The 25,848-nt window shown below is 54.6% G+C and overlaps 1 protein-coding gene across 1 annotated transcript; it reads right to left on the bottom strand.

The window, feature by feature from the left end:
• Positions 1–1,169: 1,169 nt before the first annotated feature.
• On the bottom strand, positions 1,170–22,909 carry LOC311522659 (integrin alpha-D-like). The gene is made up of 32 exons (XM_084632118.1): positions 22,831–22,909; positions 20,362–20,494; positions 18,804–18,914; positions 18,432–18,546; positions 18,179–18,282; positions 17,810–17,874; positions 16,845–16,959; positions 16,559–16,689; positions 16,046–16,191; positions 15,508–15,661; positions 14,552–14,702; positions 14,103–14,176; positions 13,628–13,757; positions 13,324–13,472; positions 12,283–12,423; positions 11,775–11,981; positions 9,618–9,748; positions 9,189–9,346; positions 8,899–9,053; positions 8,602–8,733; positions 6,392–6,465; positions 5,905–6,046; positions 5,661–5,774; positions 5,466–5,545; positions 3,613–3,696; positions 3,369–3,447; positions 3,019–3,126; positions 2,701–2,784; positions 2,410–2,523; positions 2,103–2,195; positions 1,815–1,925; positions 1,170–1,647 (listed from the first exon to the last, which is right to left on the bottom strand). Exons 3-32 carry the CDS (start codon positions 18,838–18,840, stop codon positions 1,528–1,530), a joined length of 3,498 nt encoding a protein of 1,165 aa, XP_084488244.1. The 5' UTR covers positions 18,841–18,914; positions 20,362–20,494; positions 22,831–22,909; the 3' UTR covers positions 1,170–1,527.
• Positions 22,910–25,848: the final 2,939 nt, after the last annotated feature.

Genomic DNA, 25,848 nt, shown 5'->3' with positions numbered 1-25,848 from the left:
CCCCGGGGGTAAATTTCTGCAGAGAATTGTTTTCATCGCTTCGTAGCTGTTCCGGCTGGACAACGGGCTCTAGTCTGACCTGCTGTAGAGAACAGGCTGGAGGATTTCACCCGGCCCCCCTGTATGGATCAAAGCATTTGGCTAAAGCACGCTCCAGTCTGGATTTGAAACCAGTGAGAGACGGAGAATCTATCGCTTCTTTTGGCAATTTGTCCGAAGGGTTAATCACCCTCACTGTGAAAAGGGGGGGCCTTATTTCTGGTAGGCACTTGCCAGGCTTCAGCTTCCAGCCGTCCGTTCTTGTTCTGCATTTCTCTGCGAGAGTAAAGAGCCCTGTGGTACCTGAACCTGTCTCCCTGGGGAGAGAATAATTGTCACAGACCCACACGACTCGGTGCTCTCACACGGCTCTGGAACAGTCCCTGGGAGGAGCCCCTTAGTGCGTCAGCCTTCGGGTCACGCTCTCTCACTGGGGTGAGCCCGTTGGCTTCCCCGCCTCCGGGGACCAAACTTTGGAGCCTGCAGCAGCCCTGCTTCAAACCGTGAGCTCTCTGGAGCGAGTTGGCCTGAGCTGGACACCGGAGGGAGACTTGTACCCCCAAAGGGAGCAAGGCCTCCCCACCTTCAGCATCCGCAGTGACTTTCAGCCAGCACTGTAAAAGCAGGCGGGTTCTTAGATGTCTGGAAAACAGCATAGAAACCCCGTGGTTAGCACAGAGAGCAGAAAGTTACAGCACGGTCCATCTGGGTCGGTCCAGACTCGCCCTCTGAACCCTCTTTTGTCCCAAGCCAGAAGCGTCTCCTTCTTCCTCCAGCAGCCCACACTTAACAACCTCACCTGGCCCCTCCCTAGCTCTTTGTCCTCCAGCTGGTCACACCCGGCTGGCTTCCTGCGGAGGGTTTGGCCATCCCTGGTCGTTAGTTGCTAGGTATGAAATATTCGGGCAATTGGAGTGACCATTGCCTTCTCAGGCTCCACATGGGCAAGGGGGCCAGGCCACCTATCAGTCACACCTGCAAAGAGTCTCTGCAAAGAGTAAAAACCGTTCCCCCCCACACCTAGTTAACCGTGCGCCACATAGGTGAAACTGAGGCACACACAATAGTCATCCAAAATATTATGAAAAATTCCCGCTTGGTCACAATAATACACGGCAATCACACCTCAATCTTCGTTTAATAAACTGAACACACTGAGCTCCTTAGCATCCATCGCTTTGCAAGAGGGTTCACGTCCCCTATTATTCTGATCTCGCATACCAGAGACCTCTCATCTGCTAGGGATAGAACCTAGGAGTCCTGTCTCCCAGCTTCCCCTGCCCGTTCTCACCACTAGACCCCACTCCCCTCCCAGAGCTGGGGAGAGAATTCATGAGTCCAGACTCCCAGCCCCACATGGTTGTTATAGGGCTATGTTCTGAGTGCAAGTAGGTCATCAGAATGCAGATCCAGAGCAGTCCATGGGGGGCGGATGTGCGGGAAGGCAGAAGCAGAGCATTCTGGGGCGGGGCAGGGCGGGGGGGGCTATTATTTGGGGAGGTTGGGGCTGAGGCAGACATTGGCAGAGTTGCTCTGGTCCAGCCTGGCCCCAGCACCATCCCTCGCATCCTCCATCATCTTCTTGTACTGGCGCTTGAAGAAGTTGAGCTGGTAGGAGACAGAGGGGAGAGATAGTGAGAAGCAGACGGACAGACTCACGTTGTGGGTCAGGGGGATGGGGTGTGGGACCCTCTCCCTGCCCCCACCCAGCTGGGAGAGCCACAGGCCCCGACCCCAGGGTGGTGGGGGAGGGGTCCAAGCCCTGCCCCACTCACCTTGTAGAGGGCTGCGGTGATGAGAGCCAGCAGGACCAGGCCCCCCACGCTGCTGCCCATGATGATGGGCAGGTAGTTATAGACCTCGGAGCACTCCACCAATGTCTGCACCTGGAGGAGAGGAGCTGTGAGATGGGGACCCAGGAGTCGGGGCACCATCACCCGCCCCTGCTCTAAATCCCCAGACCCCACTTCCTCCCAGAGCAGGGACAGGACTCAGGAGTCCTGGCTCCCAGCTCTAACCATTACCCAATGCTCTCTCTATCCTGGGCACAGTCACTCTGGTACCTGGCGCTGGACGAATCCCTCCTTCTGGGTGTATTTCTTCTCCTCGTATTCAATCCGGGCCTCGCTCACCAGACTCACTTTCTGCTGCTGAGTCTGGAACAGAGAAATTCACCGTCCCTGACCAGAAATGACACAAACCAGCCCGGAGCATCACCCCAGAGGGACCCAGAGCAATTTACAGGCCATTCACATAGGAGCAATCCCTTGCCCAGCACTGAGATGCAGCCACCTCTGGGGAGGGGCTCAGGGGCTGTTCACATGGGGGGATCTCTTGCCTGGGGCCAGGAGGCAGAGGCAGCTCTCGTACCTGGGAGACCCACTGGAAGCTGACGTTCCCTTTGATCATAAACTCCAGCGGCTGCTGCATTTCCAGGGAGGCGATTCTGCACCGGATCTTCTTACAGGTGGCCACAGAGCAGTCCTGGGTGCAGAAGGATATCGCCGGGTGAGGCAGGGGGCATGCAGGGGCTCAGCATGGCCATGAGGGTCTGGGTCTGTTTATAGCAGGGGTCCCTCCCCCAGCTCAGCCCCCCCCCTCGCTGTCTGTGTTAGTGCGGAGGGGAAGGGGCTGCTGGGATCCGTGCCAGCCTGTACTCACCAGCAGGGGGCGCTCGCTCATCTGCTTCACAAAGTCCTTCGAACCGGGCGTTTCAGCCTCACTGGTGCACTGAGCCAGCTGGGGCTGGGGAGGGAGAGAGACACGGTGTTAACGGGGGCGGGAAGGGGACCCAGGGCCTTTCCCCTCTATGGGGCACTGGCTCTAATCCGGCCCTAGGACAGGGGACTGGCTGGTTTAGGGGGTGGGGACAGAGTGTGTTTCCCCCGTAAGCAGCCTGTCCCAGCAGGGGGCGCTGTAGGGCCGAGCCGGCGTCACTGGGCCCATCTCACACACACAAGGGCAGGGAGAGGCAGGTACCTTGGAGGGGACGACCTCAGAGGCGTCCCACACCCGGACCCCGCTCAGCTCCACGGGGAACTGGAACGTGACCGAGATGGGGATGCTTCGCTGCCGCAGGTTCTTGACCTGAAAGAAACAGACTCGCTACAGGGCACTGCAGGAAGAGAACCCAGGAGCTCTGATCCCCAGCCCCTGATCTGACCCTCAGACCCCACTCCCCTGCCAGAGCTGGGGATAGAACCCAGGAGTCCTGGCTCCCTGCCCACCCCCACCCCTCCGTGCTCTAACCCACTAGATCCCATTAAATCGCTTCCACTCCCTCCCTCTTGCCCCATCTCCCCCCTCGCGCTCTGTGCCGCCGGCCTCACCTCGTACCCATGTGTCACTGGCACACTTGTCCCTGCCTCCTCGGCGGAGAAGTTGACGTACTTGGTGGACTCCTCGAGGCTGGGGGAGGAAAAGGACAGAAGGGACGAGGGATAGGAGTGGGTGAGAGTAATGAAGAGTGACAGGGGGGTGTCATGTCCAGAAGGGGGCGCTGTGCTGCAGGGAGCAGGGGGCTCAGTAGGGGGTGCTCTCCAACCTGTCCCCTCTGTCTCCACACGGACCAACCTGGTGAGGATGAGGAAGATGCCGTACTTGACCGGCAGCTCCGCCCGGTGAATCATGCGCTCGGTGATGGGGCCGCCATTGTCACTGGGGGGAGGGGAGGGAAAAGGGGAGAGATGTGAAGAGAAACAGCCAAGTAACTTTGCAGGGAGAATGCACCAGAGTTCACTGCCCTGCACAATACTGCCCTGCACGAACTACCCGTGCCCTGCACCCTAAATCACTGTATCGCGCCATACATCACAACTCTGGGTTACACACCACTGTCCTGCACTGCAATATATGTCACTGCAGAACGCCATATTCCATTGCACTGCACCAGACACCAGTGGTTCTCAAACCAGGGCCGCCGCTTATCCAGGGAAAGCCCCTGGCGGGCCGGGCCCGTTTGTTTACCCGCCGCGTCCGCAGGTTCAGCCGATCGCGGCTCCCACCGGCAGGGCCGCCCAGAGGATTCAGGGGGGCTGGGGTCTTCGGCGGCGGGGGCCCTTCCGCTCCGGGTCTTCCGGGCACTTCGCCGAAGACATGGAGCGGAAGGACCCCTTGCTGCCGAAGACCCGGAGCGGAAGAAGCGCCGGCGGGTCCTTCACTCCCCGTGTGTTCGGCGGCACCGAAGGACCCGCCGAATTGTCCCACTTGCCCCTCCTTCTGGGCAGCCCTGCCCACTGGCCGCGGTTCACCGCTCCAGGCCAATGGGGGCTGCAGGAAGGGCACCCAGCACATCCCTCGGCCCGTGCCGCTTCCCGCAGCCCCCATTGGCCTGGAGCGGCGAACTGCGGTCACTGGGAGCCGTGATCGGCTGAACCTGCAGACACGGCAAGTAAACAAACCGGCCCGACCCGCCGGGGCTTTCCCTGAACAAGCGGCGGCCCTAGTTTGAGAACCACTGCCATACACCATTGCCCTGACCTCCCGCATACATCACTGCACTGCACCATACTCCACTGGTCTGGGTTATGCATCACTGCACCACAGTGCAGCCTAGGTTGCAGCACTGCGCCATATGCCGCTGCCCTGCACCATACTCTGCTGCAGTGCACCAAATGCCACTGCTCTGGTTTATACCCCACTGCACCACCTTGCAGTCTACGTCAGTGAGCTGCACCATAATCCACTGCGCTGCACTGCACCATATGCCAGTGCTGTGGATTATACAGCACTGCATCACCCTGCAGTTTCCATCACTGTACTGCAACATACTCCACTGCTTTGAGTATAGATCGCTGCACCACCCTGAAGTACTGGTAATTGTACTGTGCCACCCAGCCTTTCCCTGAGCGTACAGCATTGCACAATGCCTCTCAGCATGCGTCACTGCCCTGCACCACTGCACCCTGGCTGTCTGCCGTGGGGCAGTGTACTAGCCGGCATCATCAGCCCACACGGTGCCTCATTCATTGGGCTGCATCACACTGCTCTGCCTGGCTTTATGGCATCTGCCACTCAGCAGTGCCACGCATCACCGTGCTGCACTGCCTCCTAGGCCATTGAGCGGCTGTGCCCTCCATTCAATGGCACTGTGACTGGCATCACTGCCCTGCACGGCACTGCCCCCCACACCATTGCATTTCACTGCACAGGCATTGTGGAACTGCCGTCGCACCATCCATCACTGCAATGCGCATGTATCACTGTATTGCACTGCAGCACACAGCACTGCCCTACACCTGACTGCATTTCACTGGACCATGCATCACTGCACTAACCTGCAGTCTGCACCAGGCACCACATACCATTGCCCTCCCCTACACATCAATAGACTGAACCAGGCACCACACCCCACTGCACTGCCCTACACACCTAGCCCTCTGCACTGCCTCTCACACTGCCCTCTGTGGCCTGCATGCCCCCCTCACCTGCTGGTTTTGGCTGTGATCTGCAGACTGTCCCCCAGATCGGCTTTGGGGGAGACGTCAAAGGTGGCGATGAAAATGGCCTGGAAAACACATGTGGGGTGAGAGAGAGCCAGGCTCAGGGCCTGGCAAACTGGCAGAGAAAGCAGGGGATGGGCAGTGACAGGCTACTGGGCTGAGGGGGGTGGGCAATCCTACCTTGGCCCCACTCCAGAAGATGGGGTGGTTGATGTGGCAGGTGCTGTTCCTCTGAGTCTGCTCCTCGGAGCCCACGGCCGAGCTGCACTTAATGACCATGGCCCTCCTGTTAGACTGAGCACAGGAAACCATCCAGTGAAAGACAGGGCCCACAGCACCCCCTGCTGAGCCCATGCCCACCCTCTGCACCATCCCCTGTGTCCTGCCCTCCTTGTCGGCAGTGCTTGGAGGGTTTGGATGGTACCTGGAGCAGCAGGACCCGGCGGTAGGACAGCGCGGCCGGGTAGAAGAACCGCACTGTGGTGCTGTAGGAATTCTCCCCGCGGTTCTGGATGGAGACGGTGGTGCTGAGTTCGGGGGTGACCCCCACCACCAGGGTGCTCAAGCTAAGGGGGAGAGAAAGGGGTGAGCTTCCTCAGGGAGGGCAGTGCCCCAGCATCACTGCAAGCTTCCTCAAGACAGTGCCCAGCAGGGGAAACCAGTGCTGTGAGCGCCCTATAACAGTGCCCAGATGGGAACCCCATGCAGCCCCTAATGCCGCGCTGGGGCAGTGGTGCGAGCTTCTTATAAAAGGGCTGCCAGCTTCCTATATCGGTGCCCAGTGAGATGCCACGAGGAAATATGGGGAGATCCCCCACTGGGTGTTGCAGATCTGAGGCCTGATTGAGCCGGACGGGTCCCACTGTGGAAGTTATCTGGGGGAGGAGGGGGGAGGCAGGGGGAGGACTTACCCGGAGAAACTGAAGGAAATTTGTAGCTCATCAGTGCAGATGCTGTCAGTGCCACAGTCCTTCTCAAACGGGAGCTAGGGCGAGATCCCAGGGGAGGCGGGGAAGGGAGCAGGGGTCAGGGTGGTTAGGAGGGGACAGGAGCAAAACTCAGCCAGCGTCGTCACCCATCAGATAATCTCAGTCGTCGCCACCGCCCGCAATACAGTCTGAAACAGCCTCACGAAGAACGCAACGGCTGCATTTGCCCCCCTACACTGTTACCTGCACCTTCGCATTCCCAACCCACCACCAGCACCCGAACAGTCGGAACAGACAGCGTCACCAGCACCCAAACAGTCGGAACGGACAGCGTCACCAGCACCGTCAACAGGTGCCCCACAGTCTCAACTGCAACCGGCATCAGCATCATCACAGTCTGAACTAACGCCACCGCCAGCGTTATAGAGGAAACAACCTCTGCCAGCGTACCCCCCACTACAGTCTCCACTGTCACTTCCACCACCACCGCCTGTGATAAAGGAAAGGGGGAGGTGGGGGGCAGCTCCCTTTTATGGACACCCAGCCAGCCAGTGGCGATAAACTCCCTCTTAGTAGCTGTTCTCTAATTGCTCTGCCTGTAAAGGGTTAGAAAGTCTCACTGTTATGCATAGGGAAAAGGAAGTGAGTGGCCACCTGGCCAAAAGAGCCAATGGGAAGGCTCGAACTTTTTAAAATGGAAATGACTCCCCTTTGGTCTGTCTGTTGTTGTTCTCCCAGGGAGAGGCAGACAGGACAGCAGTCAAGCTGTGAATAGCTTAGGCCAGGTATTAAAAACCATCAGTATCATACCTAGAAACTACTCATTTAAAACCCCAGATATGTAAGTGGATCAGGAATGTCTAGGAAGACGCGATCAGATTGATCCCTTTTATTTCTTTATGGCTTGTGGATTCCTCTGTGCTAACCCCAGGTGCTTTTGTTTTGCTGGTAACTTTTAAGCTGAACCTCAAGGAAGCGATTCTTGATGCTTAATTCTTGTAATTGCTCTTGTAAAAACTTGCAGTCACCTGAGTTCCCAGATGTGTTTTCTTTCTTTTTTTTATTAATAAAATTTACCTTTTTTAAGAGCAGAATTGGAATTTTGTATCTTAAGAGGTTAGTGCAGATGTTTAATTAGCCGGTGGCAACAGCTGATTTCCTTTTTTTCTTTCTCAGCGCTTCCCCGGAGATGGGGTGAAAGGGCTTGAGGGTACCCCACAAGGAGGAATTTCCCAAGTGCACCTTCCTGGGCTCTCAAAGGGGTTCTGCACTTGGGTGGGGGCAGCCTCTACCCAGCCAAGGTCAGAGAGAAGCAGTAACCTTGGAGTTTAATACCAGCCTGGAGTGGCCAGTATCCATTTTTAGAATCCTTGCGGGCCCCCACCTTCTGCACTCAAAGTGCCAGAGTGGGGAATCAGCCTTGACACCTCCCATACAGTGTCAACCAACACTGTCACGATGACATAACCACTACAACCTCAGCCAACAGTGTAACCAACACCATTACAATCTCACCAACCACCGCTACCAATAGAGTCTGAAACAACAGTTACCAACACAGCCACTGCAACTACAACTAACCCGGTAACTAATACAATTACAATCTCGACCATAATAGAGAGTCAATAGAGTCTGAAACAACAGTCACCAACCACTCACCCACAGCAACCACAAACTACACTGTCGCCAACACCACTATAACCACCGCCACCCATCAGTATCTTCTGTACCAACACCGTAACTAACAACACAACCATTACGACCTTAGCCAACACTGTCACCGGTACAATCTCAACACAATCTGCACCCCTACAAGCAACAAAGCCACAACAACCTGAACTAATACTGCCACCAAGACCATTACAGTCTGAGCCAACATCACCCATACCATAATGACTACAAACTCAAACCATACTGTCACCGAGATCACTACAATCTGAACCAACCCCTCACAAACACAGCTACTTCAACCTCAGCGAACACTGTCACCGAAACCACTGCAGTCCTAACCAACAACATCACCAATAACACAACCAATGCAACCTCACCCAATGCTGTCACCCACATCACAATTTTACCCATCACCACAGAACATCCATTCAGGCTTCTCCAGCACTGCAACCACACCCAGATCCACTACAACCAACGTTGGCGCTGTCACAAACACCATTGCCCGGCTCTGGCAGCCTTACCACACCTGAAGTCATCACGGTGGAGTCCTCGCTCAGGATGGGTCTGAGGCGATGGACAACGGCAATGGGCTCCCCCGTCAGGGTGTAGTTGAGGCGCAGGGTGATGGGGGTCAGGGTGTCCTCTGGGCAGAGCTGGGGAGACAGAGAGACATGACGGGCCCCTGAAGGGTAATGGGAGGCTGGGTGCTGGGTGGGACCCGGAGAGAGGTTTGTTCTCTGGGTGATTTGGGAGCGAGGGGCAGAGTGGGAGAGGCAGACACAGTAGGAGGGGAAGGGGTTAGGACCCCCCACACTCACAGGTAATGTTATCTGGTATGTCTCACATCTCGTCTCGATGCCGAGCTGCAGCTCCCCGCTCAGGACGGGGCCATTGGAGACGAAGGTGGCTCGGATCTTTGTCCGCCCGGGGTCCAGGGCCAGGCTGTACTGGATGGTGCTGGAGATCCTGTTGCCTACAGGGGAGGGGAAACGACGGACAGAGAGAGACTGAGAGTGGGACCATCAAGGGGAAATGGGACATGGGGGCCTTTCCCTCCGATCCAGCCCCAGGAGACTGGCTGTCTTAGGGGGGAGGGGTTTGGTCAGACCTAGGCTGTCCATGGTGCCCTTAGTGACGGTGAAGCAGATATTTGCCCTGCTGGCCTCCGTGTTGAGCTGCTCCTGCCCCTGGCAGTGGAAGACTGAGGTTGGAATCCTGGGGGGCTGGAAACTGATGGAGACCCCGACTCTGAGCACTGGCCGAGACCTGCCATGGGAGGAATAGAACCGTCACCCAGCTGCTCCCTGCAAAGGGGCCAGGCCCCTTCCCTCCCCTGAGCCTCCCACCCAGCACCCCAGGGAGATGGGATATGGACATGCAGCTCTGCTAGAGGAGATGCTGGGGGGCAGAGAAGGGAGCAGCAGAGCTGTCATTGTGCCATTCTCCAGCAGGGGGCAGCAGTCACACACACACACACATGCACTGGTGCTGTCTGTGACTGCCATGTGGAGCAGTGCAACGACACAGAGTAACTCACCTCAGCAGCAGGACCTGCCCTTGTGCCCCCACCGCGATGTCTGGCAGTCCGTCCCCCGTCAGGTCTGTCCCGCCACTGACGGCCTGGCCAAAGTAGTGCAGCCTGCTGGGAAACAGCGACCCCTCGATGCGCTGTGGGGCAGAGAGAGCAGCAAGGGGTGAGAAAGGGGTGGCTGTTCTGTACAATGGGCACTAGGGGGCAGCGGAGAGTGAGGGGTGGGAAAGGGGCGGCTGTACTGTACAATGGGCACTAGGGGGCAGCGGAGGGTGAGAGGTGGGAAAGGGGCGGCTGTTCTGTATAATGGGCACTAGGGGGCAGCGGAGGGTGAGGGATGGGAAAGGGGCGGCTGTTCTGTATAATGGGCACTGGGGGGCAGCGGAGGGTGAAAGGTGGGAAAGGGGCGGCTGTACTATATAATGGGCACTGGGGGGCAGCAGAGGGTGAGGGATGGGGAAGGGGCGGCTGTTCTGTACAATGGGCACTAGGGGGCAGCGGAGAGTGAGGGGTGGGAAAGGGGCGGCTGTACTGTACAATGGGCACTAGGGGGCAGCGGAGGGTGAGAGGTGGGAAAGGGGCGGCTGTTCTGTATAATGGGCACTGGGGGCAGCGGAGGGTGAGGGATGGGAAAGGGGCGGCTGTTCTGTATAATGGGCACTGGGGGGCAGTGGAGGGTGAAAGGTGGGAAAGGGGCGGCTGTACTATATAATGGGCACTAGGGGGCAGCAGAGGGTGAGGGATGGGGAAGGGGCGGCTGTTCTGTATTTTTTCTATTAATTTTGTATTGATTTTTTAAATATATATATAGAAATACTAACCGAAATATACACAAATTATTCATAATACATAAATGTCTCAATATATTAACCATTTGACGTCTATCATCAGCTATACTTTTAACATATAACTATATATTTTATTACTGGTTAAACTATTAATCAATTTCTTGAAATACATAATTTAGAAACAAACAAATTTGGCTTATAAAATGCAGCTGGTTAAAGAAAAATTCTTAATATAAGTTTAAAGAATAATTCAAAACAAGCAAAATTCAGAGGAGGGGGGATGGACATGGAAAGAGATGGAACTGGGGAGGAAGGGGCGGGGGAAGAATGGTTTTAATAGGATCATTCAGAGGAAAGCATCCCATATCTCGGAGAAGTTTTCTTGGATATTGCTATTACATAGATAATTCTTTCCAGGGTGGCCAAGCTTACAAGATCTATGATCCAACTTTTAATTGTTGGTCGCTTTTCGGATTGCCATTTGTGTATGACTAGTCTTTTAGCCACTGTTACTGCTCTGCTCAGACAAAGCAGATCGAGGGACGTGATCGTTCCCCTCTATTCAACATTGGTGAGGCCTCATCTGGAGTACTGTGTCCAGTTTTGGGTCCCACACTACAAGAAGGATGTGGAAAAATTGGAGAGAGTCCAGCGAAGGGCAACAAAAATGATTAGGGGACTGGAACACACGACTTATGAGGAGAGGCTGAGGGAACTGGGATTGTTTAGTCTGCAGAAGAGAAGAATGAGGGGGGATTTGATAGCTGCTTTCAACTACCAGAAAGGTGGATCCAAGGAGGATGGATCTAGACTATTCTCAGTGATAGCAGATGACAGGACAAGGAGTAATGGTCTCAAGTTGCAGTGGGGGAGGTTTAGGTTGGATATTAGGAAAAACGTTTTCTCAAGGAGGGTGGTGAAGCACTGGAATGGGTTACCTAGGGAGGTGGTGGAATCTCCTTCCTTAGAAGTTTTTAAGGTCAGGCTTGACAAAGCCCTGGCTGGGATGATTTAGTTGGGGATTGGTCCTGCTTTGAGCAGGGGGGTGGACTTGATGATCTCCTGAGGTCCCTTCCAACTCTGATATTCTATGATTCTATGAAAGTTTTTTCAGATTTATTCAACACAACTGGTAATACAATTTAATTTTTTTAGGAAAAATTAACTCTGCAATTCAGTTCTGCCCTAAACTTATGAGAATAGGAACATTCCCACAGCAAGGGCAGCTGTACTGTATAATGGGCGCTACGGGGCAGCGGAGGGTGAGAGGTGGGAAAGGGGCTAATGGCCACAAGGGGCCCCTGGGGCCCCTGGGGCCCCTGTAACAACCCTTCAGGACTGTGTGTTGACCCCACCTCACAGGGGCTGGGCTCACCTGTCTGTACTGGGGTCTGAGGCCTCTCTTTTCCCCATGGAAAATGTACAAGGCCCCGCGATTGTCATTCTCCGTGGGAGCCCCAATGGCCACATCTCTCCATCCGTCCCCGCTGATGTCCCCGATTTCCGACATGCTGGCCCCGAAGCGCCCGAACGCCTGCCCCGTCTGCCCCTGCAGTGTTCTCCTACACCTCAGCGTCACCCCCTGCAGGCGAGATCCAAAGAAGCACATGGAAAATGGATCAGCATTCACTGTGAGGGTCGGTGTCCCCTACTGAGCCTCCTCATGCCTCTCCCAGCAACAGAGCATCCTCTAGTGCTGAACTGGGGACAGCATGCACTGCTAGGTGAGCGCACCCTCTACTGAGCCCCCCACCCTGCTCCCTGGAGCACAGTCTCAGGTATCACGGTGTTTATTTTCAAAATATCCCAGCCCCACAGCAGCCCAGGTAAAACGTGACTCCCAGGCTATCCATCTTTCCCGTGGCCCCGCTTGTCTCTCCTACCTGCTGGCTGAACGAGCAGATATAGACGCGCCCTCCATTCAGAGGTGTATAGTACATGGGGGCTCCGATCAGAACCAGGTCCGTGTTCCCATCTCTGTTTAGGTCCACAGCGCACAGCGTACCCCCGAAATACGAGCCGACCTGGAGGGACAGAGAAGTCACTCCTCCATTTTAGTCACTTCCTCCTTCTTCTCCTACTGGGTCCCTCACTCCCCACCCTGCTGGGAGCAGGATTCAATCCCCATGTTCCTTCCATCCTCACCCTCACCCACCCTTTACACCCAGCAGGTGCTGCTCCCGCCGTCAGTTTTCTTTCTAAGTGGACGCACAGGCCGAGGTCGGCAGCCTCTTTCAAAGCTGCTGAATGCTCATTGTGATGCATTTCGTTTTCGAGGCCATGCTTGCACAAGTAGCCTTGATTCACTGAGCCACTCTGACTAAGTCACTGTTATAAATTCTGTTCAGCTGGAATGTACCGGCAGTTAGACCTTCGAGAAACGTGTGGCGTTAGTTGAGGGGCAAACAATCCTTTTCAGACACCGTGCATGTGATCAGCCATGTTTTAACCCTGTCTGAGTCTCTTCATAGTAGTCTTATGTGTTCTGTCTAAGGCCTGGTCTACACTAAACATTATAGCTACGTTTCTCGGGGGTGTGAAAATCCACCCCCCTGAACAACGTAATTAAAACTACCTAACCCCCAGTGTAGTCAGTGCTAGACAGAGGTGGGTTACCTATGCCAATGGGAGAAGCACTCCTGTTGGTGTAGGTAGCATCCTCACTGCCTCAGGGTTTTCAGTGGAGACAAACCGTAACTGAATGTAAGAGCAGTGGGATACTGGAGAGATGCTGACTGTCAGCTGCGGTGCAGTTCTCTAAACCAGTCAAATTTATCCCCTGCCTGAGTCTTTCTGATTGAATCGTTCCTGAAGGTGAAGCCAAACACATGGTGTCAAAACCTTACAGGCTTCCTCCAGTCCTGCACGAGTCCCCCACAACCACACCCACACATGGTCCACATTGTCTGTAATGCTCCCCACACCTGCTCCCCCTGCAGCTCCCATCTGGGTGTCCATTCCCCACCATTGGTATCCCGGCTGAACAGGACGACTTTGCCGGCGTGTTGATAGCGAGGGGCCCCGACCATGTAGCTGCTCTGCCCATTGGCTGTGATGATCTGAGACGAATAACCTCAAAGGAAGAGAGGGACGTGGGGAGGTGAGATGGGAAACAGCCCTACAACAGTGCTGCACAGAACTTTCTCAGAACTGAGATGCAGCCACCTCTGGGGTGGGGTGCGGGGGCTGTTTAAATAGGTAAGGGAAGCTCGGTGGGTTTGTTCTTACCGAGGTAAGCATCATTCATGTCAGTGGAGGTTCTGGATACGTTGATGAAGCTCGGCTGCCCGCTGCTCCCATACAGGAATATCCCGCCGGACCAGTCATAGGCTCCCACCGCTCCCAGCACAGGCCCGTCCTAAACAGACAGGCACGGCAAAGGGGACTGATTACAGGGAACGGACAGGACAGGGAATATTTAGGAGACCTCCTCACCATCTGCAAAACAGTGTGGCTTAGCATGGCACTGGGGACTGCCAGGGGAGACAGCGCCCCCGACTGAGGCCCCGGCTAGCAGGACAGCGCCACTCTCAGGCACCGTGGGAAAAGCACCGCCCACGCTGCTCCTCCAGCTCTCTGGGCTAATAAAGGGCCATCTGCCTTTCAGGGACTAACCCAGCCTGACACTACTTAGGCTGGAAGATCCATCAGGGCCCCAGGGCATGTCAGCGTGGGACACACCCCGGGGCCAGGCGTCACTCACAGGGGACAGCAAGGAGCTGAATCCTTCCTGGGACATCTCCAGCTGGAAGGAGCTGCCGCTCTGGGACTGGGTGCCTGGGGGTAGAGACAGACAGACAGATATAGGAAAGACCATCATAGATGATAAAGGCCCGATGTCCCATTTCCTGAGCCAGCCCTTCTCCCCACCTCGAGGCTGGATTGGACCCAGCACCCCCTTGAGAAAAGGACCCATGTCCCATTCCTCAACCCCTTGCACCAGCCAGTCTCCTGTCCGGGGGCCCCCGGATGAGAAAGGCATCAGGGGCATTTCTGGAGATAAATCAGTAGATATATGTTGGATGGGAAAAGAGAGGATATTTGGGGCCTATTTGAGCTCTGGATTCCCAGCAGCTCCCTGTCCCATTTCCTGTCCTGAAAACCCACTTCTAGTGCCCCAGACCAGTGCGGCCACTCCCCCATCTCTGGTACCTTCGATGGCAAAGATCTTCTCCTGCAGCTGATTCTGGATGCCCTGGAGGGCGTCAAAATTGTCCACCCGGAAGACATGCTCGTCAGTGGGCTCAGAGGCGATCTCCTGGAGCTCCCATTGGGCAGCAGCCCTGGAGAAGGCCTCGCCGACCTTCAAGGGATGGAGCAGAGTGCAGGGGAGACCAGGGCATCGGCATCAGTCACAGGCCAAGAGCCTGGGCGAATACCCTCCCGCCCCAAGCCCTGCTGGGGCCTCGAGAGACACGGTCAGCCAGCACCACGTGCCGCTCCGGGGCGTGGGCATGGGGTGCACTGGAGCTGTGCTGTGACAATCCACACTCTAAGGCCAATCATTGGTCCAATACTTCTTCCCCAATGGGATAGTAGATGCCGTGCACTAGCTGACATAAGGGTTGAGTGACAGGTCAGCTTGGGGAGGACCAGAGCCATTGTTTGAGCCCCAAGTGTGTGCAGAAAATGAAATAACAGTATTGAGAACAGGGTGATTTTGTCAAATCCTGGATCTGTGGGAGAATGTGTCCCAGCAACCCTTGGGTCAAGTCACCCCACATGTGGATCACTAACACTACCCTGCATCCCCTGGAAGCACACGAAACTTCAAGACCATTGGAGTGGGCATGTGGATTGGAGGGCAGTGAGAATATCCCACCTTTGACTAGGCAACGTTTCGCAACCTGACCAATAGTGGACACAGGGAACAGCCTTTAACGAGATACAATCGGCTGCCGCTTGGTCTGGCAAGTGAAACTCCAGCTCTGCTATAGCACCATACCCTGGCTCAGTTACAACCTGGCTTCCGTTTGCCTCCCCGGCCTCTGTGCCGGTGCTCTCCCATGCTTGATTGTACTGCCCACTGCCCCTGCCTCCCACACCACCACCATGTCCCTGGACATGGGCTCAGATCCCTACTAGTTCTCCACACAGCCACGGCTCACCCCGATGGCGTAGCGGATGATCCCAGCTCTCTCAGCCTCGGGGATGGCGTCTGAATAAGAAAGCGGGTCTTTGTATTTCTGCCCATCTGTGATCACAATGAGAATCTTGGTGGCCTCATCCCGAGCGCCTCTCCCAGAGGTGAACAGCTCCCGCCTGGAAAAGGGGGGGTGGGGAACGCCTGGGAGGATTATTGATATGTAATAACACGTAGCGCTCGTCCACTGCTTTGGCATTGCAGATCTCAAAGTCCTTCACAAAGGAGGTCAGTGTCATGTCCCCATTTTACTGATGGGGAAACTGAGACACCGGGAGGGGCTGTGACTTGCTTAAAGTCACAACACAACAGAGGCTCAGAGCTGGCAATCGAACCCCGGAGTCCTGGCTCCCAGCATCCCCACCCCACTCTAACCTACTAGTGCCCACTCGCCTCTCACAGCTGGGGTAGAACCCAGGAGTCCTGAGTCCCTATCCCTTAGCTTGCAGGTCCTTGCTGCCCATTCCCTGTGGAGTCAGCACGGGGAGCAGGGCAATACCTACACCACTTTCTGGATGGCAGTGGCAGTGTGTGTTGCTCCCGTGAGCTGTGTGACTGCCCTGACAAGGTCATCGGGGTCGCGACTCCTACTGTACTGGAAGAAGTCGAAGTGCTCTCTAAATCTGTGCGAGTACTGCATGAGGGCGAACTGCAAGAGGAGGCAGGGAAGAAGAGAGAAAAACAACCCCAGGGTGAAGGGTAAGAAAAGCAGGAGTCGGACTCAGTTAACGGCTGGGGCAGGCAGTCGGGATGTTGCTGGTTCTGCCGGAATTTTTTCCTGGTTTTGGATGCAAAATCCATTGCTGCTCCCTGCAGCACAGCGCCCCCTAGCGCCTCACTGGGGCATGGGGTCAGCACTGACTGCGAGAGGAGTGCGCCCCTTACTGAGCCCCCAGCCCTGCTCCCTGCAGCACAGCGCCCCCTAGTGCCGCACTGGGGCACTGGGGTCAGCCGTGACTGGGAGTTCGCCCTCAGGCAGTACTCAGGGTAAGTAGGGTTCAGCTTCTGCCCGTTACCTGGGTATCGGTGCTGCGGAAACGCTTCATGATCTCAGAGATGAAAGTCTGCATCTTTCTGAAGTTTTCTGGTTTGATGCTGCCCGAGCCGTCGACGAGGAGCGCTATGTCTGTGGCACGCCTGGGGCACTCTGAGAGGGACGGGAAAGAAATACGTCCTAACTCAACTCCACCAACATGGAGAAAACTCAGTGGAAAGAGCTAGACCAGATCAAAGGGCCCATTTTGCCCGGTCCCCCCCCTCAATCGGTGGCCCCTTGGGGCTGCCCCTGGGGCTGCCCCATACCTGCCAGGGTGTCCGGGATGCGCTGGAGCTGCTGGAGGCTCTGGTCCAGGAGGAAGCAGTAGCCGTTGATGTACATGTTCTCCCCACAGGCCCGGTGCACCGTGGGGCCGCAAACCTGGGGCACGAGAGAGGGATGGGGTCACTGGGCACTCCCTGAGGAGAGCACTGGGGGTGAGGGGAGTCTGCTTCCCCCATGGATATGCAGGGAAAGTCCCCACCAGGGGAAGGATCCCCATGGGGCAAACAGGACTCCAGGACCCAGCACCTGCCTCCCAGAGAGGGGAAGGGGGACATCACCTAGTTACCACGCTCCCTGCTACGGCCGTGCCCAGTCACTGTCCCCAGAGTGACATCGCCCAGTTACCCCCATCCTTCACAATGTCATCGCACAGCCACTGTCCCCATGGCGATGTCACCCGGTCACCCCCCTCCCTCACAACATGACATCTCAGTCACTATCTTCATGGCGATGGTCTCCTCCTCCCTGCTGTTCCAGTGCACCGTTCTGGGTCCCACCATCCCCCAGACAAACATCACACCCTGGCTGTATTCACCCCGTTGTTATCCTGTTACCATCTTCTGCACAAGGCCATGGCCCACCTATGCTAGTGGTTAGCACCTGCCTACACACGCATTGTCATTCATCCCTCACCATGGTAACAATGCCATGTTCCGGTGACGGTGACGTCATCCGGTGACCACTGTCACATCAGCTCTTGTTGTGGTAAGATCACCCGCTCCTGTGATATCAGCCCATCCCCTCCTGGTGACAGCAGCACACAGGCCCTCAAGTCCTGTGGTAACATGACCCATCTGGAGCGTGGTGGGTGCGCAGTCATCCCGCTCCCATTGCTGGGGGGAGGAGAATCCCGTGGAATTCTGGGGGACAGGGGCAGAGACTGACCCAGCCCCTGGGCACAACCCACAGACCGAGCCGCTTCCCCACCCCAAGGGGCGGTACCCACCAGAAGATTGGAGCCCTGGGCAGCCAGAGACAATCCGAGGGACATGTTCACGGCATCGGGGGGCCCTGAGAGGAGAAACACGCCAACACCAGGGTGAGAAACCTTGTCATTGGATATGTTTAGTCCTGCATATCTCTGAGTCATTTCGTACCCCCTCTCCTTTGTGCATCGCCCCCTACACACACTGGGGGGAAGTGATGGCAAATTGTTGCATAGAAATTAGAACCCAGGAGTCCTGATTCCCAGCCTCCCCTGCTCTAACCAGCTAGACCCTACTCCCCTCCCTGACCTGGGGACGGAACCCAGGTGTCCTAGCTCCCAGACCCCCTATGCTAGCCCACTGGACCCCACAGCACAGGGTGCCCCTACTCTGGATGGGGATCTCCTGGCAGCGTCTGGAGCCTGGGTCGCACTTGTAGACTTTGCCGATTTCATTCACGTCTCCCATCTGCAGCGGGGCCCCGACAAGCAGGCTGTGGGGGAGAGAGCAGAGGGGGCTCAGGGGATGCCCCGTCACCCCTGGATGGTGAGGCCCAGGCAGGGCAGCCCAGCCAGATGGACCTCTCGTGGGTGTATATGAGACATGTTACTGGAGGGCTCTGAGCCTGTGTTCAGCCCTTACCCCCCAGCTCCGGCACTCCCGAACTGCACCACGCTCTGCCCGAACCCCCTGGCTGCCTCCTGGAAGGTGATGGGTCCCGCCACGTCCACGCTGAATCCACAGCTCGGTGCCAGCACTGCAGGGGTTAAACAGCCACATATTAGCTTTCCCCATTGAGAAGGGGCCGCTGGTGGGGGCTGAGGGGCCAGCCCCTCCTGGCTGTGGGACTGATTCCGAGCCCCCCGCTGTAACTCCCCTCCCCTCCCAGAGCTGGGGACAGAACCCAGGAGGCCTGAGAGCCCAGATGCTCCCATGCCCCTTCCCGAAGTTTAGGCAATGAGCTGGTGCACGCAGGGCCCCAGCTTTTCCCCACCACACCGGCTGGCAACTCACCTGTGCCCAGGTAAATGAGCAGCCGCAAGGGGTGCATCCTGGGAAGCTGGAGGTGGGCTGACTGCTGGGAGCAGTGTCTTGGGAGGTTTGAGGGCACTGTTGAGGAAGCAGCTGAGTGCCGAGGAAAGAGAATTGATATCAGTGCCTTGCAAAGGGAGAAAGAGACCCGCCCTGGGGAGGGGACAGGACTCAGCTAAACTGAGTGAGACAGACACGCCACCGGCGACACTGACAGACACGGCCACGTACAAACTGCACTGAGCCAGACAGTCGCAGGGAGAGAAAGACAGACCCACACCTACACCAAGCGCTCGGCTGCAGGAGAAAGTCATTCATGACCAGGAATACATGTACACTGAGCGACAGCTAGAAGGTTACCCCTTTGATGCTGACGTAGGCAAAGTTTTTCCACCCAGCCGGCCCCTCACCTGATCCAGCCGGGCCCCTGGCCCCCCACACGCTGGGTGAGTTGAGTGCAGGGTCTCACCTCACTTGGCCCATATGCCGCTCCTAAACCAAGTGTAATCACTTGTAAACCACTGTTGTCCCCTTACGAAAGCTCGGGGGGGGGGGGGAGTGGGAGGTTGGTTGGCTAGCTCCCAGTACCAAGAGAAAGGGGAGGGGTGGATGGGAAATCAGGACCCTGAGACTGACAGTCCCCAGGAACAACGGGCAGAGGCCAATGCTCCAGGTCAGCCTTATTGACGGGGGGCCAGGTTAATCAGGGAGTCAGGAGGCTCCCGTCCTCTGTGTGAGCTGGAATTGCCTGGGTCAGACAGAGTGGGGCTGAGCCAAAGCGAGAGCAGGGGCCCAAGTTGATCTGGGGAGCAGAGCTGGGCCAGAGCCGAGGGGCCAGAGACGCAGCCCAGGGAGCTGGAGGCAGAGCAGCAGCATCAGGGCTGAGGCAGAGCGGTGGGGCTGGGGCTGGAGCAGTTCGGAGCCAGGTGCAGGGAGCAGCTGGGGAGAGAGAACCTGGGCAGCCGGTCCAGCGCAGGGAAATGCCCCCCAGGCAAGGTGCCCTGCAGGCCAGACTTGGAGGGGGATCATAACCGCGATGGGGCAGGGGCGACGCTGGGCAGAAGGGTCCTGCCACCTAGAGCCTGAGGGCGTGTGGCCACTGACAGCACAAGTGTCCGACCCGCGGCATCCCTGTAGCACAGCCAGGGCCTGGGCAGGAGGCCTGGGACTTGTGAGGAACAGACTGTGAACTTCCCCTACCTTCCAGAGACGCTGGTTGTGGTGTCCCCATGCCCCGGAGCGGGGTGACAGGTTTTCCTTTAACTTTTCCCATTTTCTCCTTATTTTTTTTAATTGGTTGCTGTTTAATTGATTGCTGTTTAATAAACTGTACTTGCTTTGAACTGTATGTAATGATCAGGGGGTCAGGGAAGCACCCAGTGCAGAGAGCATCCCGGAGTGGGGACACCCTTACAGGATACAGGCCCGTAGGCCTCTTGCTCTTGCATATAGTGCATAGATTGTGCCGCAGAATGGGAAGGGGTCAGGTCAACAGTAATTTCCCCCACAAGACTAAGCAAAGTTTGAATCAGACTCTCACCTCACTGAATGTTACAGGCAGCTCTCAGTATTCAGACTGAACTCCCTTCCTGCCTGGGACCAATCTCCCTAGTTCAAAGTCTTTATCTGCCAGACGGTCTTCCAGGTGTTGAGATGTCAGAGGAGCATGATCCCTTAATAAAGTGATTTTTTTTTTTTGTTACACAAATAGAGTTTAAGTCACTTGACAGCCCAGACAATGACATAGAACTTTTTCAATGACAGCATAATTTTGGTCAGTGGGAGTGTGAGGATAACTATAGTAGACATTGTGAGGTGTTCGGACATGATGATCATAGGGCCACGGATGCAACTTTTGTGAGTTTTGCAAAACTATGTCCCCTCTCCGCTCTAGTCATCAATCGCTGGAGCTAGGCTAATGCATGCCTCCACTTGCTCTCGCAACCCTCTGACCTTTCTCTAGCTCAAATGCATTTTGCAGAGCTCTTTGCACATCTGGCTCAGCTGCCCTTTGTGTGAGACGGGGAGCTGCTTATGTTTTCTTTTATCACCACAAACAGCTTTGGTCGGAGAGCACAAAGAGGAGGGAAGTGTCATGACCACAAACGCGATGCTGCGGATGTGCGGCATCCTGGGTTTGGAACTGGCCTCATGCATGCAGCAGATCTGCCTTCCTCAAGGGCAGAGGAAAGAGAAGTTTAAATATAGAGACCAGTTCTTGGTGTTTGTAAGAAACGAGCAAGAGCTGGTGCGAGATAGAGACTGATGGGGAGAGAAAATGAGGCTGCTACAAAAGGGGTACCAGATATAAACTCTGTTTATACTAGATCCAGCATCCGCTCCTGCCATGCCTCACCTCAGAGGTAGCTGCATTTCAGTACCAGGCATGGAATCCCTATGAACAGCTGGAGATCTCAGTTCTGGGTGATACATCCCTGTATGAACAGCCCCCACACCCCACACCAGAGAAGGCTGCATCTCATTGCCAGGCAAGGATCCCTGTATAAACAGTCCTCATGCCGCACCCCAGAGGTGGTAGCAACAGGTGGAAATTTTAAGGCAAAAGGTGGAGTTCAGACAAGGCCAGAGAGAGAGAGAGATGTAGAAATAGGAAAACGCAGAGTTCAGAAATTAGTGAGTCATCCTGGTTTAAAACTTCCCCTATTATAATCTGGAACCCAGCCCGGGGGCCATGCACCCCACTGCCCCCAGAGCCAAGTCAGCACAGCATGGAAGAAAGGGAAGTGGTAAAACCACAGATTGAGTTTTTTTGGAAGAGGATTAGGCTCTGTGGGCCCATCTTTCATATCCTCATGCCTGTCAACCTGCACAAGAACAAAGCACTTTCCAGGCTGTGCATTTATCCAGGGATCCCCCAGCCAGCACTGAAATGCAGCTGCCCCTGGGGTGGGGCACAGGGGCTTTTTATACAGGGATCCCTCGCCCAGTGCTGAGATGCAACTGGCTCAATTCAATAATTCTTTGTTGATACGCTAAGCTATACAATGGCTAGACTTGGCTTAAGCTAAAAGCATTTACGTATGCTAGGCTGTGGCATTTGACCCAGATAATGGGTCAATTTTCTAACTAGAAATTGAACCAAAGGGGCCTCCGGAAAAGTCCCGAGCTGTCCATTATATGAACCCTACCCTGCAAAAGTCCGTAGTCAAAATGCTGCCACAGCAAACTACAGATCTTGATAATAACAAGGTGTGTCAGCACTGTGCTAATTATGAAGCTGTCTTTCAATTATTCCTTATAAGGCTTTATTAATAATGCTTGAGTGGTGAAAAAAAAACTAATAAGGAAAGGCATCGTGTGGCTTGGATTTGGACCTATATAAGACTGGTGTTATAGGGGCGGGGTGAGAGAGACTAGGGTGGCACCTGCGTGTGACCATCTCTGTCTCCCTCTCCCTGCATGCTTGTATTCAATAAAAGGCCTCAGACTGTTTGAACCAAACAGATGGTGTGACTCATTTTCCACAACAATTTGGGGGGCTCGTCCGGGATCAACCCTATATCATCCATGACTAGAGGACTGCAGGCCGTTTCCCTCCAAACCCAAGGAGCCATGTGAAAGGTAAGGGACCTTTTAAATCTCTATACTGGGTTTTCGTTGGAGAACTGACTGTAGGCTCTGGAATTGGGTAAGTTGCATGCTGGATCTGAACTTTATTGTCAAACAGCTCTGACACCTTCAGGTAGGCCGGAAAAGTCACAAAGGTGGCCGCCTAGGACTTAGTTTCTCTGTGTGTGTGCCAGTGGGAAAGCAAGGGTCACAGAAAGATGCCCAGAGTCCTCTGAGAAGCTGCGGCTCGTGACCAGAGGTGACTCTAAAGCAAGCTCTGTGGCCCCAATGGAGAAGGGTGGTAAAAGCCCTGGCCAAGATGGGCCGTTTCTGCATGGCTTGACCAGCAAGATGGGCCCCGTCTGAGGCAAGGAATGCTTGTCTCTATTTTTACGTCCTTGGACATCCTATGACCCTAATTCTTTTGGCCATTGCCTACATCTCGCCTGACGTAATATGAGGCACTAGCTGATGTTCTTTGCTGAAGGGGGTTGTGAGAGGGTCGTTGACATCCTCTGTGAATCTTCCTTGTATGAGTGTGTTTTCCTCAACTTCTTTCCTCTGTTTCCCCCTTTACCGCCTAAGGGTGGTCTGATGGACTGTTGACTGGTCTGACCTCCTGAAAGAGAGTTGTGAACACCCTGAGCATAAACCTTTCCTGTAAGTCCACCCTGTGTGAAAGACCCGAAAGAGGAAGGAATGGGAGGCGGTGGGTCAAAAACGATCCCCATCCCGCCAAAAGGCATGCCTGCATTTTATATGTACAAGAATTACGGTCCTAGCACTTGCAAGTGTCTGGAGAAATGGAATTGATATATCAGGGATAATCTGGACTTACAATTTCCCTTAGAGGGGAATTTTGACCTTGATAAAGTAGTACATCTTAGGCGCATGCTGTTGACTTATAAGGTGGGCCAAGGTCAATTTAATGCATATTTTAGTTGGTATGGGGAAATGGAAAAACGGCACCGAGAATCTCAGGTAAGGAGTCTTAAGGACTCAATGAGAAACTTAAAAATTCCCAAGAACACCTTAAGACCCAATTGCAAAAGGCAAATGAAAAATTAACAGTATCCCAAACCCTATCCCAGACACCTGCTGGCCAGCAAATCCCTCTCTATATCTCCCTCCCGAGAACCTCCCCATCTGCCCCTACCCTGTCGGGTCCATCGGATGATCTTATCGATCTGTTTCTGGAAACAAGACAACCTCCTGTTGCCCCACTGCCATATATGTCAGGAAATCCTGGTCTGGGGTAACAAAGTAAAGGATCAGTGACACCCTCCTTTAACCCCAACTCCCCTGCAAATAGCTCCCAGCACACGCCAGAGTACTCCTTTGACAGCCCATCCCCAGAGGCTTCCCCTTCATCACTTATTGATTCCCCGAACAACCAACGGTCCCCAGAGACTTTGACGGCCTCCCTCCTAAACACAGTTTGTCAACTAATTACTGAGGTGTCTCACATAGGAGGTGTTCTTGGTGACCTTATTGAACCAGGTGGTCGAAGGATTCTACGTAGCCAAACCCACCCATCTACATCGAATCTTAACATGCCCTTACGCCAACTCCCCGGTATAGGTGAAGAAGGTGGGGCCTTGGTGACTGTGCATGCACCTTGGTCTCCCTCGGATTTGTATACCATCACCAGTAATTTTCCAAAAATTAGGGAAGACCCTATAAATTTTCAGGAAGAGCTAAAAACTATTATAAATTGTTATAACCCCACTTGGGCAGATCTAAATCAACTCCTCCGGGGTGTCCGGCCCAAGGAGACATTAATTCGCTTCACGCGGCGGCCAGCTGGCCTAGCACTGACCCTGGCCACCAAAACCCGGAACAAATGGCCTCCTTGAGAGAACATAGGCTAAAACTGGTGGAGGCAGTCCTCTCAGGCTGCCCCCAAAGGGCGGACTGGACAAAAATTAACATTTGTAAACAAACTAAAGGAGAAGACCCTGCTGACTATTTGCAGCGCCTTCAGCAGGTCTTTGAAAGACATTCCGGCAAAAATAATGTGGACCAAGGCGTTAACCAAGCCATAGTGGCAGCCTTTGTTCAGGGACTCTTTCCCAAATTAGAAGCCCAATTAAAATTAGGCATTATAGGATGGGAAACAAAACCTCTTGATGACATCTTGGTGGCTGCCCACCATTTTTATCGCCAATCAGAAAAGAAAAAGGATGAAACCCAGCATAAATTGTTGACCCTCCAAATTCAGAACTTTCAGGGGCCTCAGAAGAATCGTCCATTCAGCAGAAAAGGGGGAAAGTCTAACCAAGGGCACCACCATTCACCTTCCCGGAGCCCACCCAATGGTGCTTGTTATTATTGCAAGCATAGGGGGCACTGGAAAAGTGAATGTCCCTTCTGCCCTGGTCAACCAGCTTGCCCTCAGGTCCCAATCTAGAGTATCCATCCCCTACCTCCCGTGACTCCCCGGTAATATTAGTATTGCCAGGAGATTAGTGGCATCATTGCTTCGCTCGTCCCCTTGGACCAGTCTGGCCCATATGTGACTTGTATTATCAATGGTATGCCTACTTCTTGGTTGGTAGACACTGGCGCATCGCGATCCACCCTTTGCGCCGGTGATTTTCCCTCTGCCCCATTACTTCTCAAATAGTGAGTGTTGTAAGTATGAGTAATACTCCCTATTCCTCATCCCATAGCTGCACCCCTCACTATCTCCATTGATCCTCTGTCTGATCAACACGCCTTCCTCCTCAGCCCGTGTTCACCTGCTAATCTTCTGGGAATGGATTTGCTGTGTAAATTAGGCTGTAAAATCTATTGTACCCCTCATGGAGTATACTTAGACATTCCCAATCCCAACCACAATGAGGTTCTGGCAGTCTTACAAACCAATGTTCCAGAGGAGGTACTTGACCCCGGACCTTCCTTACTGCAGCAGGAACTGCTGGCTAATGTTCCTCCCTCCTTGTGGCCGGATCATGCCAAGGAGGTTGGGTGCATTGCTACTGCCCAACCTGTTAAAATTCATTTAAACCCAGCAAAGCCACTTCCCAGGGTTCAGCAATATCCTCTTTCTAGACAGGCTGAAGTAGGGATCCGACCAGTAATTGCATCCTTGATCCAACAGGGCGTTGTTGTCCATACATTCAGCCAGTGCAATACCCCCATCCTGCCCGTCAAGAAACCTGGCAAACAAACCTGGCATTTTGTCCAGGATCTCCACGCCATTAACGCCGCTGTCCTCCCTACCTCCCCTGTCGTGCCAAATCCTGCTACTATCCTATCTCATATTCCCTCGTCTGCCACCTATTTCACTGTGGTCAACTTGTGTTCGGCTTTTTTCTCCATCCCCATCCACATCCACACCGATAGCCAATTTTTGTTTGCTTTTACCTATCAAGGCCTTCAATACACCTGGACTACACTGCCCCAAGGTTACACCGAGTCTCCCACTCTGTTCTCCCAGCTCCTTAAAAAGGAC

The sequence above is a fragment of the Lepidochelys olivacea genome (assembly GCF_965140295.1).
Source record: "Lepidochelys olivacea isolate rLepOli2 genome assembly, chromosome: 6".
Classification (NCBI taxonomy): Eukaryota; Metazoa; Chordata; order Testudines; family Cheloniidae; genus Lepidochelys; species Lepidochelys olivacea.
The sequence above is the reverse complement of the archived record's forward strand: the minus strand, read 5'-3'. Positions and strand labels throughout refer to the sequence as shown.